General features: G+C 40.1%; 1 protein-coding gene across 12 annotated transcripts in view; it reads right to left on the bottom strand.

The window, feature by feature from the left end:
- The window catches only part of FAM13A (family with sequence similarity 13 member A), a 133,191-nt gene that overhangs the window by 97,135 nt on the left and 22,578 nt on the right, over positions 1–13,478 (bottom strand). For all 12 annotated transcript variants that reach the window (XM_085579121.1, XM_085579124.1, XM_085579126.1 and 9 more), the window contains exon 5: positions 7,539–7,698. In XM_085579121.1, coding sequence (XP_085435247.1) covers positions 7,539–7,698 — 160 coding nt within the window. The remainder of the gene's footprint in view (positions 1–7,538; positions 7,699–13,478) is intronic.

Here is a 13,478-nt window from a genome sequence, read left to right as displayed (position 1 = left end):
TGGACACATCAGATTTTCAAGGGTGTATGTATCCAGACTTTAGGAGCATCTGGTCCCATGCATCACATGTTCCTGTTGCTCTCAGACTGCCCTGAGCTCAATTTATGACAACGAGCTTTGGGACACTAAAAGTGCTCCAGGCAGAGCAGGATGCACCAATCACCTTCTGGACAAACTGTGTTATTCACAGTACTCACAGGAAGGATTTGAAAAAACTCATAGAATTTATACAGAAGTCAATGAGCATTTCATTGCTCTTAATATGGGAAAAGGAATTAATTTAGTGCTGACTCCTTCTCAAGCTCTCACCTTCAGAGTTTTCTAGATGAAGCTAATGGCAGAGGCCAGCAAGAACTAAATGCCACAGACAGAAAAATCTCTTACAATTCTTTACTTTGGGTCAGTTCTGACTGTCTGCAATGTGTCCTTGTCACAAAGACAACACTGACTGCTGATTTATACTGAGGGGATAATGCTGATCATTTTGTGTAACCTGATTAACTGAGTGACTAATTAAGGAGAAGCAGAATAAACACTGAGAAATCTAAATAGGAGGAACTGAGATTTGTTTCAGCTGAATAATTCTCACCTTCTTGCTAATCTCCTTTTCCCCCCATGGGTACAGCAATGATGCTCAGCAACAGCTGGCTACTGGAGAAGCTCACATGCTTATTTTACCATAGAATGTTTCTTGATGCTGACTTTGAAGACTCTCCTTTGAAAATAATGATGTACTGCCTGAGATGGACTGCTTCCAAGTGCTAAATCACCATGTCATACCCCTCCAAACAAACCAAATAACTGAAATCCCCACAACAAAACAAACAAACAAACAAACAACAACAACAAAAACCTCAAATAAACCCAAATCAATAACAGACAATGAATGAAAACCATTTCAAATAAAACAAGTGCAAGTACAGAGCAGGACATACACATATGAATCTTATTTTCCCTCCATTTTAGCTATGTGGACAATGATAGTACCAAAAAGTATTTGTTTCATGAAAAAACTGTGAGAAAGCAAAATTCTTAAGCACCTCAACTACAAAATTTACCAGCTATATTCAGACAATTTACAGTATACTAGAAGTATAGACAGTAGGAGGGAAAGAGACATTTGTTATGCACCTGTCTTTGTATGTCCTGAATCTTGGCAAATTCCTTCTTATAATGTGTTAAAACATGGCTGGTGAAATTCTAGCAAAAGAAGTATCAGCATAATAATTTATTACAGAGTTTAAGATTAGCATATTTGTGTAAATATTCAGGACTGCATTTAGCAACACCACAAGTGACAGATTTATAATCCTGTAAATGCTCCAGTGAATTTCAAGAGCAGAAACATTCTGGTTTAATAATACATACACAGGGTTGTCAAAGCCAGCAGAGCTAGAAGCACTGGAAAGCCATTTCAGAATTATACAAGGAATTGTTCAGGGTTTTTTTACTTGCCTTTCTTTATCACAGCCTAAACATAACCATCCTCCTCACTTCAGACTGAATTTCCTGTAGGTGAAGGGCTTGAAGGTTTATAAACTTTCCCCTACAGATCTTATATTGCTCATTTCCCATCAGCTCACATCTTAAAGTATCATTCTGGCTGAATCACAATACACCCTTACTATAAACATGCCCATCTGCTCGCTGGTGGACAACTGCAAAGTGAATTCTAGCTGGAGAAACACTAAACAAAAAAATGGAGACCAACTTCCACAGGTGCTCCTTCTCCTCATGCACTTTCCACCCATCTTCACATCTCCCACGTGAACTCACTCCTACTCCTGGGGGCTCCTTAGTCCATGCAGGAGCAAACTGGTATGACTTGCCCAAATAAGGGGACGCTGCAGAAAATGGAACTGTTTGTTCAGATCTTTGGAAAGGATTTCCAATGATCCGTTCCTGCCGTCTCCTGATGGGAAAGAATTAATCCAGTACTGAAAGCTGACAATTAACACAATGCTAAAATGGTCCCAGACATGAAATAAGAATAAAAGAAACTATCCTGACTCTGCAGGCTTAGCCAGGGCAGTGTAACATGGATTAGAAATGGATGCCTTTTTTCCTGACGTAAATGAAGGGCTGCTCCTGTGTCTTGTGAGTGTATAACCCTGAGGTGACAGGGAAAGGGACTTATTTAGAGGGAGCCCATTAGTTGTGGAGTTGGTGGCTTCTCAGAAGTTTCTCCCAGATCTTTTCAAGGGATTAAAACCTCATGCTGAGGAAGGGAAAGAAGCATCTACAAGTGAAGACCTAGTATTGCTCATGGGGGGTAATCAGCTGAAACATTGTGGCTTTCAGTAGAGATGGAACTTTAAACTTAGTTGCAGAGGGACCAGTCAAGCCAAGATAGAGAACTTTGTGACAATCTCACCTTTCTTTCCTACCTCTCCTCAGGGATAAAAGGCTCAAATCTTACCTCAGTATGAACGATCTGCTCAGAGTGTTCAATGGGAAGGAGCACTTTAAGCTAAGTTAACTGGAGCACTCTCCTTGACAAAACAAAAATGCACTTCAGGGTCTTGCCTGGCTAGGACAGGAACTGCACACTTTGCACACACCCAGAGGTGCAGCCACACCTGCAGCAGGGGACTGCCTGCATGTCAGAAATCTCAGAGCAGGCTTGCACAACACTGTGCGTGCACTTGTGCTGCCATTTAAAGTGCAGAAATCTACTCGGTCAACCCACCCTTCCCACTAAAGTGGCAGCTCTGGCTAGAAGACTGGAAACAAGCAGGATAAAAATGCAGGAAGGTAATTGCATCTAAAATAAGTTTTTTGAAACTATTTGTTCTTGCAAGAATCAGTAGGAGACCAATTTCTGCAGCTCTTCAGGGACTGAAACCTGCCTGTTCAGAGGTTATCAAAATGCACCTACAATATATCAGAATGATAAAACTGTACATGTATTTACTTGACTTTGTAGGACCGACTTTCAGTTTTATTTTAATGTTTTATTACATTAAAATGATTTTAATGTTATATTAATTTTAAAATGAACTTGCTTTTTCTTCTGCATCAGGTGAACAGGGTAAGTATTCTACCACCCAGCTGGGGAGGAATGGGAAAAGCTTTTTGCATTCCTGTTCCAAACATGTGATCAAACCAGGAATAGCATTACATCCTCATAATGTCAGTGTTTGTGTGCCAGTGCAAACATTTATGTGTTCTGAGCTGACTGGTTCTTGAAACTAGAAGTGCTGTGAAGAAGGCATTGGAGGGAAAAGGTCAAAATACAATAGAAAAAAAAAAAATCTTGTAACCCTGCATGACTAGGTAAATAGAATATATGCTTTATTTGAAGACAATACTGAGCTATAAACCATGCTATTAAAGGAGACATGTTTCACCTCAAGCCAGCGGAAGGAATAATTCTAGAAATCTCCCAAGATCATAGTCTGCCTGCCAAAATTTTCCTTGCCCCTTGAATATAAAAATCTTCACTGCCTATCTTTGATCATTAGAGAAGCTTAATGACTGTTATTCCAAGGTCCCAACTCATTCCAGTTGTAGCACTACCCTACTGGCTAGTGCTACAACATAAAACTACATGCAGCTGCAGTTCAAACAGCCATTCAAGACCTTTGCATATTAAGAGTCCTTGTTCAAAATTATAATTTATGTTGTTACCATAGGTTTTGTAAACCTATTTCTTCCAGAAGATTACAAAATTAGCAGTATTGCAACTCAAGACTGACTAATAGTTCATTACATGAATTGCCATTCAGTTTACTAACACAAAAATCTATCAGGATTGTATGGATTCACACTAGGAATTCTGTTCCAAAGCAAAATATAAGCATTATTTTCTTAGGAACCCCTGACATTTGTAATGCAAAAATGCACAATAGTGAACTGTTTGCACACAACACTGCCTAACAAAAACCAGGTATTTATGATCCTGACAACTTGACCACAGAGCAAGCACCTAATCAGAATATTCAACCCAATTCACCCATTTCTCTCTAACTAGCAGAGCCAACTGATAAAACGACTGAGACTCTTACTGACTTAGGAAATTGAAGTAAAGCTTGGATTAAGGATTGCAGTAATAGCTGGTTGCAAATGAGACCTGTAAACTCCAATAAACTCCAGTTTATTTCAGAATTAAAAAAAAAAACAATAAATCAAACCCCATAATTCTTTTATTATAAGGCATTTCCAAATATAGATATAGCACGTTATACTTCCACCTGCTGGTCACCAAGCTGGACAATCATCTGGTATCATTTTAATAAGCGGAACAAAATCCTTCCAGGCAAGGTGTCATGAACCCGACAGTCCAATTTCCCATTGAAACTATTCTAAGACAATTTTCTTTTGTTAAAATTGTACTTTTTAAAAAAATGTAGATGTTTCCAAAGGAACATTTTCCACAATTTCTAACTATAATGTTACAATATGCCTCAGCAATGAGCAAGAGGAGGCTATACAGCCCTGAGAACAAAGCAGGCACTCAAATGCAACTTGCAGAGATTTCTAGCTGCCTTATTTTCTGAATTATGATCCACTGAGAAAGAAAAAAAGCTAAGAAATCCTTTTTACGTGGCACAACTTGTCTTTCCCAATGACTGAGCAACCTTTGAAAGAAGAAATGTAACTGGGCTTAAGATGGTCCTGTGCCTCCTCAGTGCACATACATAATAAGAATGGTAGTTCAACTATCAACAGCCCTACAAAATCACGTCTCTTTTTCCCATCTCTAACATGAACTTTCGGCCTCCTTAAAACATATTTTCTTTCACTTGCCACAGTCTGTGCCTGATTCAAATGCTCTTACTCCTTCTGGAAGCCTGCAGCATTGTTGATTTCCCCTAGATATGACCAACACAGTAAACAAGATGCACCTTGCTCCACTGGAGCTGTTTTTCCTTTCCAATACACTGCTCCAAGAGAAGCTTGATGCTTCTATGGTTTCATCTAATGACCAATATATTCTAGTTTTCATTTGACAGCAAGAAGAGTGAGACGGGGCTGTGGGAATTCAGAGAAAAATGTAAACATGGAAAAGTGAGGAAGTGAAGTGGGAGTGAAGGCAATCATGGGAAAGGTAGCAGTGTAGTGACTCAGGGTGAAGTGCTGGCAATACAGTCAGGGATGTGGGGGAAAGGATGATGGAATACCCAACAAGGAAGTGAATGAGGTAATCTAAATCTCTCCTCACCCTCTTGCTGCTCCCAAAACAGAAGCTAAAAAAGTAAAATAAATGCAGATGAATTTGGTAAAAGGCAAGTCTACAGTTTCTTCACTTTCCTTGCCATTCACTCCCCCACCCCACCATCGTTCATGCTTGAATGCAATACCCTTAAAATCAACAGGGCCTAGGTTTATGAGAGCACTGTCCTGAGCATCCGGCATTCTTCACTCCTTACAATAGGATTATTTGGAAAATGCCTACCCACCTTCCTGTAGATATATCAATGGCTTTTCCAGAAGCAGTAACTTTGCCTACAAATAGCTTGCTATTTTCTGGACACTGTGACACAGATCATGACAAATAACTCTCTGAGGCGTTTGTTCTTATATAACACAGACGAGTTTCTACTCTATACAATGGTTTGTGCATTAGCAATCTGGCAATCACTTTCCTCTACTGAATCTCATTATCATTTGGTTTTCTCTTCAAGTGTACCATCTCTAGTTTATTATACAAATTGACCAGGATAGGGGATATTTGCTAGGACACAAAAAAAATGTAACATTTGAGAATAATATGAAGCATCCTTTCATTAAGCCACCTGACAAATTTCAAGAAAACCTTCTTAGTACCCTTGCTACATGAAGTTAGATGATTGTCCTTCTTGTGTTTGAGTATGCGCCTTGATTAAACTAGAAACTTCCCACCCAAATTAGATGAACAACAAACAAGGTCAATTTTTTGCAGCAGGCTACAAGCAGAATTTGGAAAATACCAACAAGGTCCAAAGATGCAAACACAATGTGAACCCTTGTATTTAGGCATTAGGCTCTCAGGCAATCAGCTGTCTCCTGAGGCAATGCAGTGGGCAACACTTCCCATCTCACTTGAGTAATTACATCTTTTAGCATATTTTTTGGAGTAATTCTGGTTGTCACCACATAATTTGATAGCCTGTGTCTCTCAACAGCTGTAGGAAATTTCCCAGATCTCCAACCTTCTGCAATCCCAATTACTACTAAGTCCGTAGAATTAAAAGACTATCTTGACTTTTGGAACTGGCTGAGGCTTGAAGAAGGAAATACATCTGAAGCTTTTCTTCTGGGTCGTTTTTGTTTGTTGTTTTTTTTTTTTTAATATGTTCTTTTCCTGGTTCTGCTGCTGAAATGACCACCAGTGGCTAAATATCACTGTCACTGGCCAAGCACAGCACTTCCACTACCTAGAAGTTACTGTGACACTGGTCAGCTATCAGTGATCCTGCCTCCTTCCACAGAAACATTTCAGCTGAGTGCTAGTAACAGCTAAAAGACAACTAAATACAGCTAAATACTTCCTCACTGATTCACCCGTAAGAAAACCAGCAACCCTTCTAAAAGCAGCTGAGCCCAACTTATACCGATTCAGCAGACCCTCCTGTGATACATCACAAAGGCAGAGATGTTATCAGCTGATTTCAAATAGCAGAACCTGGGCTCACACCAAACTTCCTGTTCTGTCAAGGTCAAAGACACTGTATTTTTATAACTTATTTTATGACAACTTCTATTCCAGATAGTGAAGGCTAAAGTGATTTTATCAGTGGGTAAAGCCCTACCAAGGATAGGCACATAGTTCAACCCTTCCAAACTCAAGAATTCACACCCTGTAAGAGAGTAATTATCAGCACAGTTAACACACAATAAGAAATGAGGCAACTGCAAACCATCCTCATAACCATTTCCTGCAGACTTGAGGTTGCCTCCTGTGGTAGAGACAACACAAGCCAGAACAAGGCACTTTTGGCTGCCCTACTTGTCAGCTTTCGAATTTGAAAATCCTTTGATGTTACACACGAGCCCTCTTCCCATCAAAGGCACAATAACTACACCACTTTTCTTTAAGAGCTCTGATGTACTTCCTTTGAAGAGTAACTCTTATTTAATGCTTCTCTTCAAGTGCATTCAGAAATGTCTGAGTCAGAATACCTGACTTTTAAACTCATGTGCATGTTTGAGACAGGCAGGCTTCCTGCAAAGGCAAAGGTTAGAAACCTCACACTGTCCTAGAGTACCAAAATTCATCATCACTGAAGTACACCACTATGACAGAAGCCCTGAACACTTCTTAGAATTATTCTGTCTCCTCATTAAAATACATTTAAATTTCAGTGAATATATTTCTTGTATAAGTAAGTGTGTAGCCAACAAAGAATAAGATGCTTAATAGAATGAACTTCCACACCAGTCATGAAAATTAGCCTATCAGCAGAATCAGTGAGTAAACTGCATGCCAATAAATAACACAGAACATTATTACAAGAGTTTGCCTTCCATTTATCTAAAAGATTTCTGAATTGAAGCCTGAAATAAGCCTGAATTATTGATCTGCTGTGAGAAAATGAAATATTAGAGATACTCACTTTTACCAAAATTATTTTTGCTAACTCTTCGCATACAAGCTTTTCTTCATCCTTCTTCAAGCCTTCTAATTCAAACAAGGTATTGTAATTTTCCAGCATTTTTGTCATAATCTTGTTGCAGATCTCCTGTTCCTTTATCCCTTCAAATCCAGAGGGCACACTAGAATTGGAGAGATGACAAGGCAGAGTGTTACAGGGACTCAACAAACAAAATGTCCTGCAGAGGGTCTCTGTAACATTCCATTTGTGGATACAGGCTGGGTGGTAGGTGCAGGAAACTTTGAATTGGAAAGGAGGCCTGTGACTATGTTGGTAACAACTCTTACAGTTTGTTTGCAGTTTTTCTTATCGATATTAAATGCAAGAGCTGTTGACTGATCCACCCTCTCCAGGGAATCAAGGTAGGGATAGAATTGAGACAACCACCAAATGAGGTGCCACCAACTCTGCTGTAAGCTGGATTTCACAACCCGCAGTGCAAACAGCTCAGGCATTTAGATGTTCTGAACTGTTAATTCAAGCGTCAGATTCCTCCAAAACCTGGGTTTGTGATAACCTCAAAGGTACACAAGGATAAGTGAAAAAATTAAGAAATCCCAAATGATAAGCAAAGCACTGAGTATTAAACAAGGTCTTTGCCTTCAGATGACCCAATGCTGTACACCAGATTTTTTAACCTAACTTCTAAGTTATCATTTCTTTTGAAAGTAGGGTCATAACTCAAAGGGCTTTCTAAAACATGGAGATGGATGCTGCCTGTTGCTGAAGAGCCTAAAAGATTAATACAAAAAGTGGTTCCTAAGCTCCATTTTCTGGGAGAATAACCAACTACTTGGCTGCTGAAGAAGTGGCTTCTTTCTCTCTTGAAACAGGCCCCTTTGCAGTTTATCACAGACCTTAAAGGCACACAGAAACGGAAGATACTGTATGTATCTGCATGTTTCCTTATGTATTTCACACAACTCTCTCAAGCAGCAAAAAATGCATGTCACTTGCAACAGAGCTCGTAATTCATTGAAGCTTCTAGTGATCATCTGCGGGTATATAAACTTTCTGCACACTTTATTGGACAGTTTTATTGGCCCCAAACTAATCTAAATTCCATTTTAATGCAAAAATACAATATCTGAAGAATCTTCTGCAATCATTCAGTGCTACCTATTGTATAGTATTTCCAGCAGTTGAAGTCTTCTCAGTAAGATACAAAGTGGCTTCATGCATGTGAATTTCCTAAATACCTTAAAAAGTTGCAGAGACTGATGATCAGGAGTAATGAAATACAGAAAACATTTAGAGTGAAGAAACAGAGAAGCCAAAACAAACAAAAAAAGTTTCAAGTACCTTTTGGCTGAAGACAAGAAGACCTTATGTGAGAAGAAAACACAACCCAAACCCCCAAAAGCAAAATAAATTCCCCCTGAGCTATCTTACTTGAAAGAAAACCATTGCTTACTGCAAGGAGTAAATAAAAATTAACAAATAACTACCTACTCTAAGGCTGTAACTGCAGTTTATTGGGGACAGATGTGCATTTCAACAAGAAGGCTCTTGATGCTCCCAGAAACTTGTCATCAAAAAGTGCCTTTCTGTAGGGGTGTCTTGGTTCGACAAGACAGGAGTCTGCGAAGGAGGGCTAAAGCCTCCTGTGCAATGGAGAAGGTAAACCCCCTCCCTCCGAATTACTAGGAGTTTTAAATCAAAAGGCTCTCAGGCAAAGATATGGGAATGGGAGTAACAATTCTTTACTAGGAGAAAAACTAGACAACAATTTAAAAAGGCAAATGCAATCGGTACAAACAAAACCAGTGAAAAAAGTCCACAACCTGAGGATTCAGGATGCCAGTGGCAGTTCTGCTGCGACGATTGCTCCCCTTGCAGTGGCTGATGAACTGCAGCTGCAGTGGTGATCTTTAGAAGGGTATAGTTTTCCTCTGAAGATCTGGTGGCAGTGGGGCCGGTCTTCCTCTGCACTGGGGTTGCCTCCAAGCTCCGCCGCCGTTGCCTCACTACGCTCCGGCTGCTTTGCTGCTGAGGGCCGCTGAAGAGAGCTGCTTCTCTGGCAATCCCCCAAAGTAAAGAGCTGCTCTGTCCCCAAAAAGGTACCCCCTTATATCCAATAAAAGAGTGCTTGGCTTCCCCCTCTGGGTGGAACATCTCAGGATGGTGTTACGTTACCAGCCCTGCATTGAATCAGTCAATGGCCCACTAACAACCCATTACCTCTTAGGAGCAAAACCGGTTCTTAGAAAAGATAACAAAACCTGTCCAACAGGTTTGCCTTCAACAGATGGCAAATAGAATACAAGCTTATCTTACAACCCAGGACAAGGGGCTATTCATCCTTCTCAATGCTTTATTCATACATCTTCATGTCAACAGGGAGAGTAACCCACTGCAGCAGAACACATCTTTCTAAACTCCGAAAGTCTTTATTGCTATCATTTCAACATTTAATACATGCTAGAGTAGCAGGACCTGAATTTTAAAGGATTTAATTATTTTACACTGTAGAATATTGGCAACTGTAAAAATGTGTCAGTCTCATCTGATTGATTTCTTTAGTGTGGAAGTTGACCTCAGACTAAATGAAGAACAAATGGGCCAACTTCTATTGATGGATGTGCATGCAAGCTCAGGCCAATTCACTCTGAAGAATGCCACATATTCACTAAAACTTAGTAAGTGGCCTGAAGAAAGTGTATGTATGCAGCAGGCCCATGCAATTATCCTGATTGAAGGAAACCCCTCTTGCTATGCTAAATGATGTGCTCCAGTGTTGGCATGCTGCAAAGCCTGCCTGCTTGCTAGCTGAGGCAAATCCTATTACCTTCCTGATTCGTTTCTCCAAAACAGAGTACAACTTAAGTAATGGCAACCCTATGAATCTCATTCCCAGGAAAAGGACTTAAAAAGTAATAGAGCACGTGCAAGCCAAAATAAAGACTCCAGATAGCAGAATTCTCACCTAAGCCACATCTGCTGGGAAGTACAGCCAACAGTTGCCTACTGGCAACAGCTAATACAAAAAAAACTCTATCTGTTTGAAAAACAGTCCAGTCTATAAAGTTTCCATAAAGCAAAAAAACTTAATTTCTGCCCAATCCCATTACTTTCTTGCCCTCCCTTCCCCACGCTACCTTGTCAGTAAAAATTTTTTAAATCAAACCTGTGAAAAACCCAACATCCTATTCTGAACAATTCTGTATGATTAGGGTGAGATATATATGCAAAACACAAGGCTAAAGCTCATGGCTTCTGTCTTTTTTAACACCTCTCTCTGAGTATAACTAAGCAAAGGACCATGAAGTGATTTATTTTAATGGAAATGTAACATATTTTATTCATGTTATAAATTGTGACACGACAATTTGAAGTGTCTTAATCCAATAAAGCAATTTTATTGAAAATAGCAAGCGAGTAAGGCAGGCAAAGCACAGCGCTGGGCGGCCGGGGAGTCTCCTGCTCCACCAACGGCGCGCAAAAATGTTCTGTCCCAACCTTCCTTTTATCCCCCCCCTTCTCCCTGCAGGCGTGACTCTCCAGATGTAGTCTGAGTCTGGTCGTTGTGATAGCTTCCAAGTCTCTTCTTTTGAGATACAGGGAGCAGACCAGATACACACACCCAGGGCTCTAATCTCAACCTCCTTATCACCTTGTAAGCAAATAAGCATTTCAAAGACACACTAGTACATTCTTATGCAAACCAAGGTAAGCGAGTATATCACAGTGAACAAATTATTTTCCACTTATCTTATTCATTGCCACCTCTCTGCCACTTAAACAGGAGTATTTAACAAAGTTTCTAATATATTTCTCCTATAATTGCTATTATTAGACCTCAATCACGATAAGGACTATTACACTCTATGAGCTCTCCATGGTGACATTTTCCTTTCAACAAATATATGCTGAGCTGAAGATAAATTTATATTATGAGCACACACCACCCTGCCTATTTATACAAAGTAAACTCCATCTGCTGCCACACTGCATGATCTACCAGTTTGACTAGACTTTTCTGAAAATCTGTGTAAAAAAAAGAAAAAGCATTTTACCGCTATTCATTTTACAGCTCTTCTCATTCTGAAAAGTCATGACATCTACAAATGTCACTTCAACTGACTAAAAAAAGCCAGATCTGTGAGAAAATATTCTCTCACACTTCCACTTTCCTGATGTACACCCTAATCCTTGGAAAATTTTCATGATCATTTGTGAAGATCTTGTTAAAACATAACAGTATAAAACTGTTCATAGTCATCGTTCCTTATGTCTATTTTCATGTTAATTAGGCACTACTACTGTGATGCTTTGAGAGTTAGACACACAATTTACTCCAGTTATAAAATCCTCAGCAGAAGGACTTCATCCCCTTACAGTCACATATGTACAAATTACTTCAGTAGCAGTACCAGAAGCATCAGTTTCACTACCACAAACACCAGAAGGGTGCCATAAATCTGCAATTTCTATGGTTATTTCTAGAAGAAAAAGGGTTGATAAATTCAGATCTCTCTTAGCGATTTGAATGGAAAACTCCCACTGAGGTTATCACAGTGGCTTGCAAAACCATCAACAGACACACAGCATAGGCAGAGCAGGAGCAAATTCCCTAGTGTCCCCTCCCTTAGATTCCCCAGACACCTGCCCTTCCCAGAGAGATGCTCTGAGTGATCTGTGTGCAAAGCACAGCATGTCCACTTTAGGTATTTGAAAAAAATGTGCCTTGTCTAAATGAAGCACCAGCATTAACAGTATCTGACACAGTTAAAAAGGTCAAGACCAAAGGTACATCAGTACCACAAGTTTTGCAGGATATTAAAAACTGAAATTATTGGTGATGTCATTTTAAAGCATAAAAAGCAGTAGTTCTCAAAACATTACTTGGTAATCAGATCAGACTGTCAGCTCTTAATTTCAAAATCTGATACCCAGAAGCATTTCACACTTCTGCACAATGTCCTACCAGCATGGCTGGCCCACCCAGTGCAGCTCCATGCAGCTCCTGTCCATGCAGACACCACACCCACATGCTCTTTGTGTTTTCCAGACTGAGTCCATGTCTCTTTCCACAGGGATGCTCAGGAAAACTTGTCTCAAAGGGTTAAACTATAGCAAGGCTCTGTGTCACAGCTTTTACTCAGAAGTCAAGTGACCTGAGGTCAGATTAACTCACTGTGAAAGAATTTCTTACATCTCAGGCATTTAGTTAAATGAATTTACCTCAGGGTCTCTGTAACAAGCTGTAACAGGCTGAATGCAGAGTGGGCTTTCCAGACAGTGAGCCTCCAGACTCTACTGAGAGCAGTGCAGTGACACATGAAAACATGACTGCATGTGGCACAGGACAGGCATCACTACAAAGCTCTGTCACCATCTACCACACCTGGGAAATCTGCTTCAAGTGGCCAGAGAAGTAGTAATCTGTCTATAATGAGTGGAACTGAGGTCACTGAACTGATTTCCCCAGGCAGCAACTGCTGACACTTCCCTGTCACAACTGAGAACCAGAGATTTGCATGTGAAAGGGTCATCTCATTATGAATTCCCAACAGTGTTTGACACCAGCCTGTCTTAAATGAAAGATGCACATTACCATTTCCCCAAGTGGCTTTCTAGAAGCAGCTTGCATCAAATGACAGCACTGTAATCCTAATTTACAGTCACAGGGGGCTATATGCTCTATAGCCTACTTTTGCTGCTTGTACAGTACCTTTTGTAGAGAAGCATCACAGTCACCTTACCATTCTCCCAGGGAATCCTGCCAGAAATGAAGGGACTCAAAGGACAGGAAACACTGCATGGATTTTTTGTTTCTCCAGCCCCAGCAAAACATTTTGATTAGTACTTCATGCCCATGAGTCCCTCAACAAGCACAAGTGGAGATTTTGAGAGCAGAGTTGCAGTAATTTATAGAGGCTACAACTCGAGGCAGTATGT

The sequence above is a fragment of the Lonchura striata genome, chromosome 4 (assembly GCF_050655825.1).
Source record: "Lonchura striata isolate lonStrDom1 chromosome 4, ASM5065582v1, whole genome shotgun sequence".
In the NCBI taxonomy this organism is placed as follows: domain Eukaryota; kingdom Metazoa; phylum Chordata; class Aves; order Passeriformes; family Estrildidae; genus Lonchura; species Lonchura striata.
This window is presented reverse-complemented; position numbering and strand designations above follow the sequence as displayed.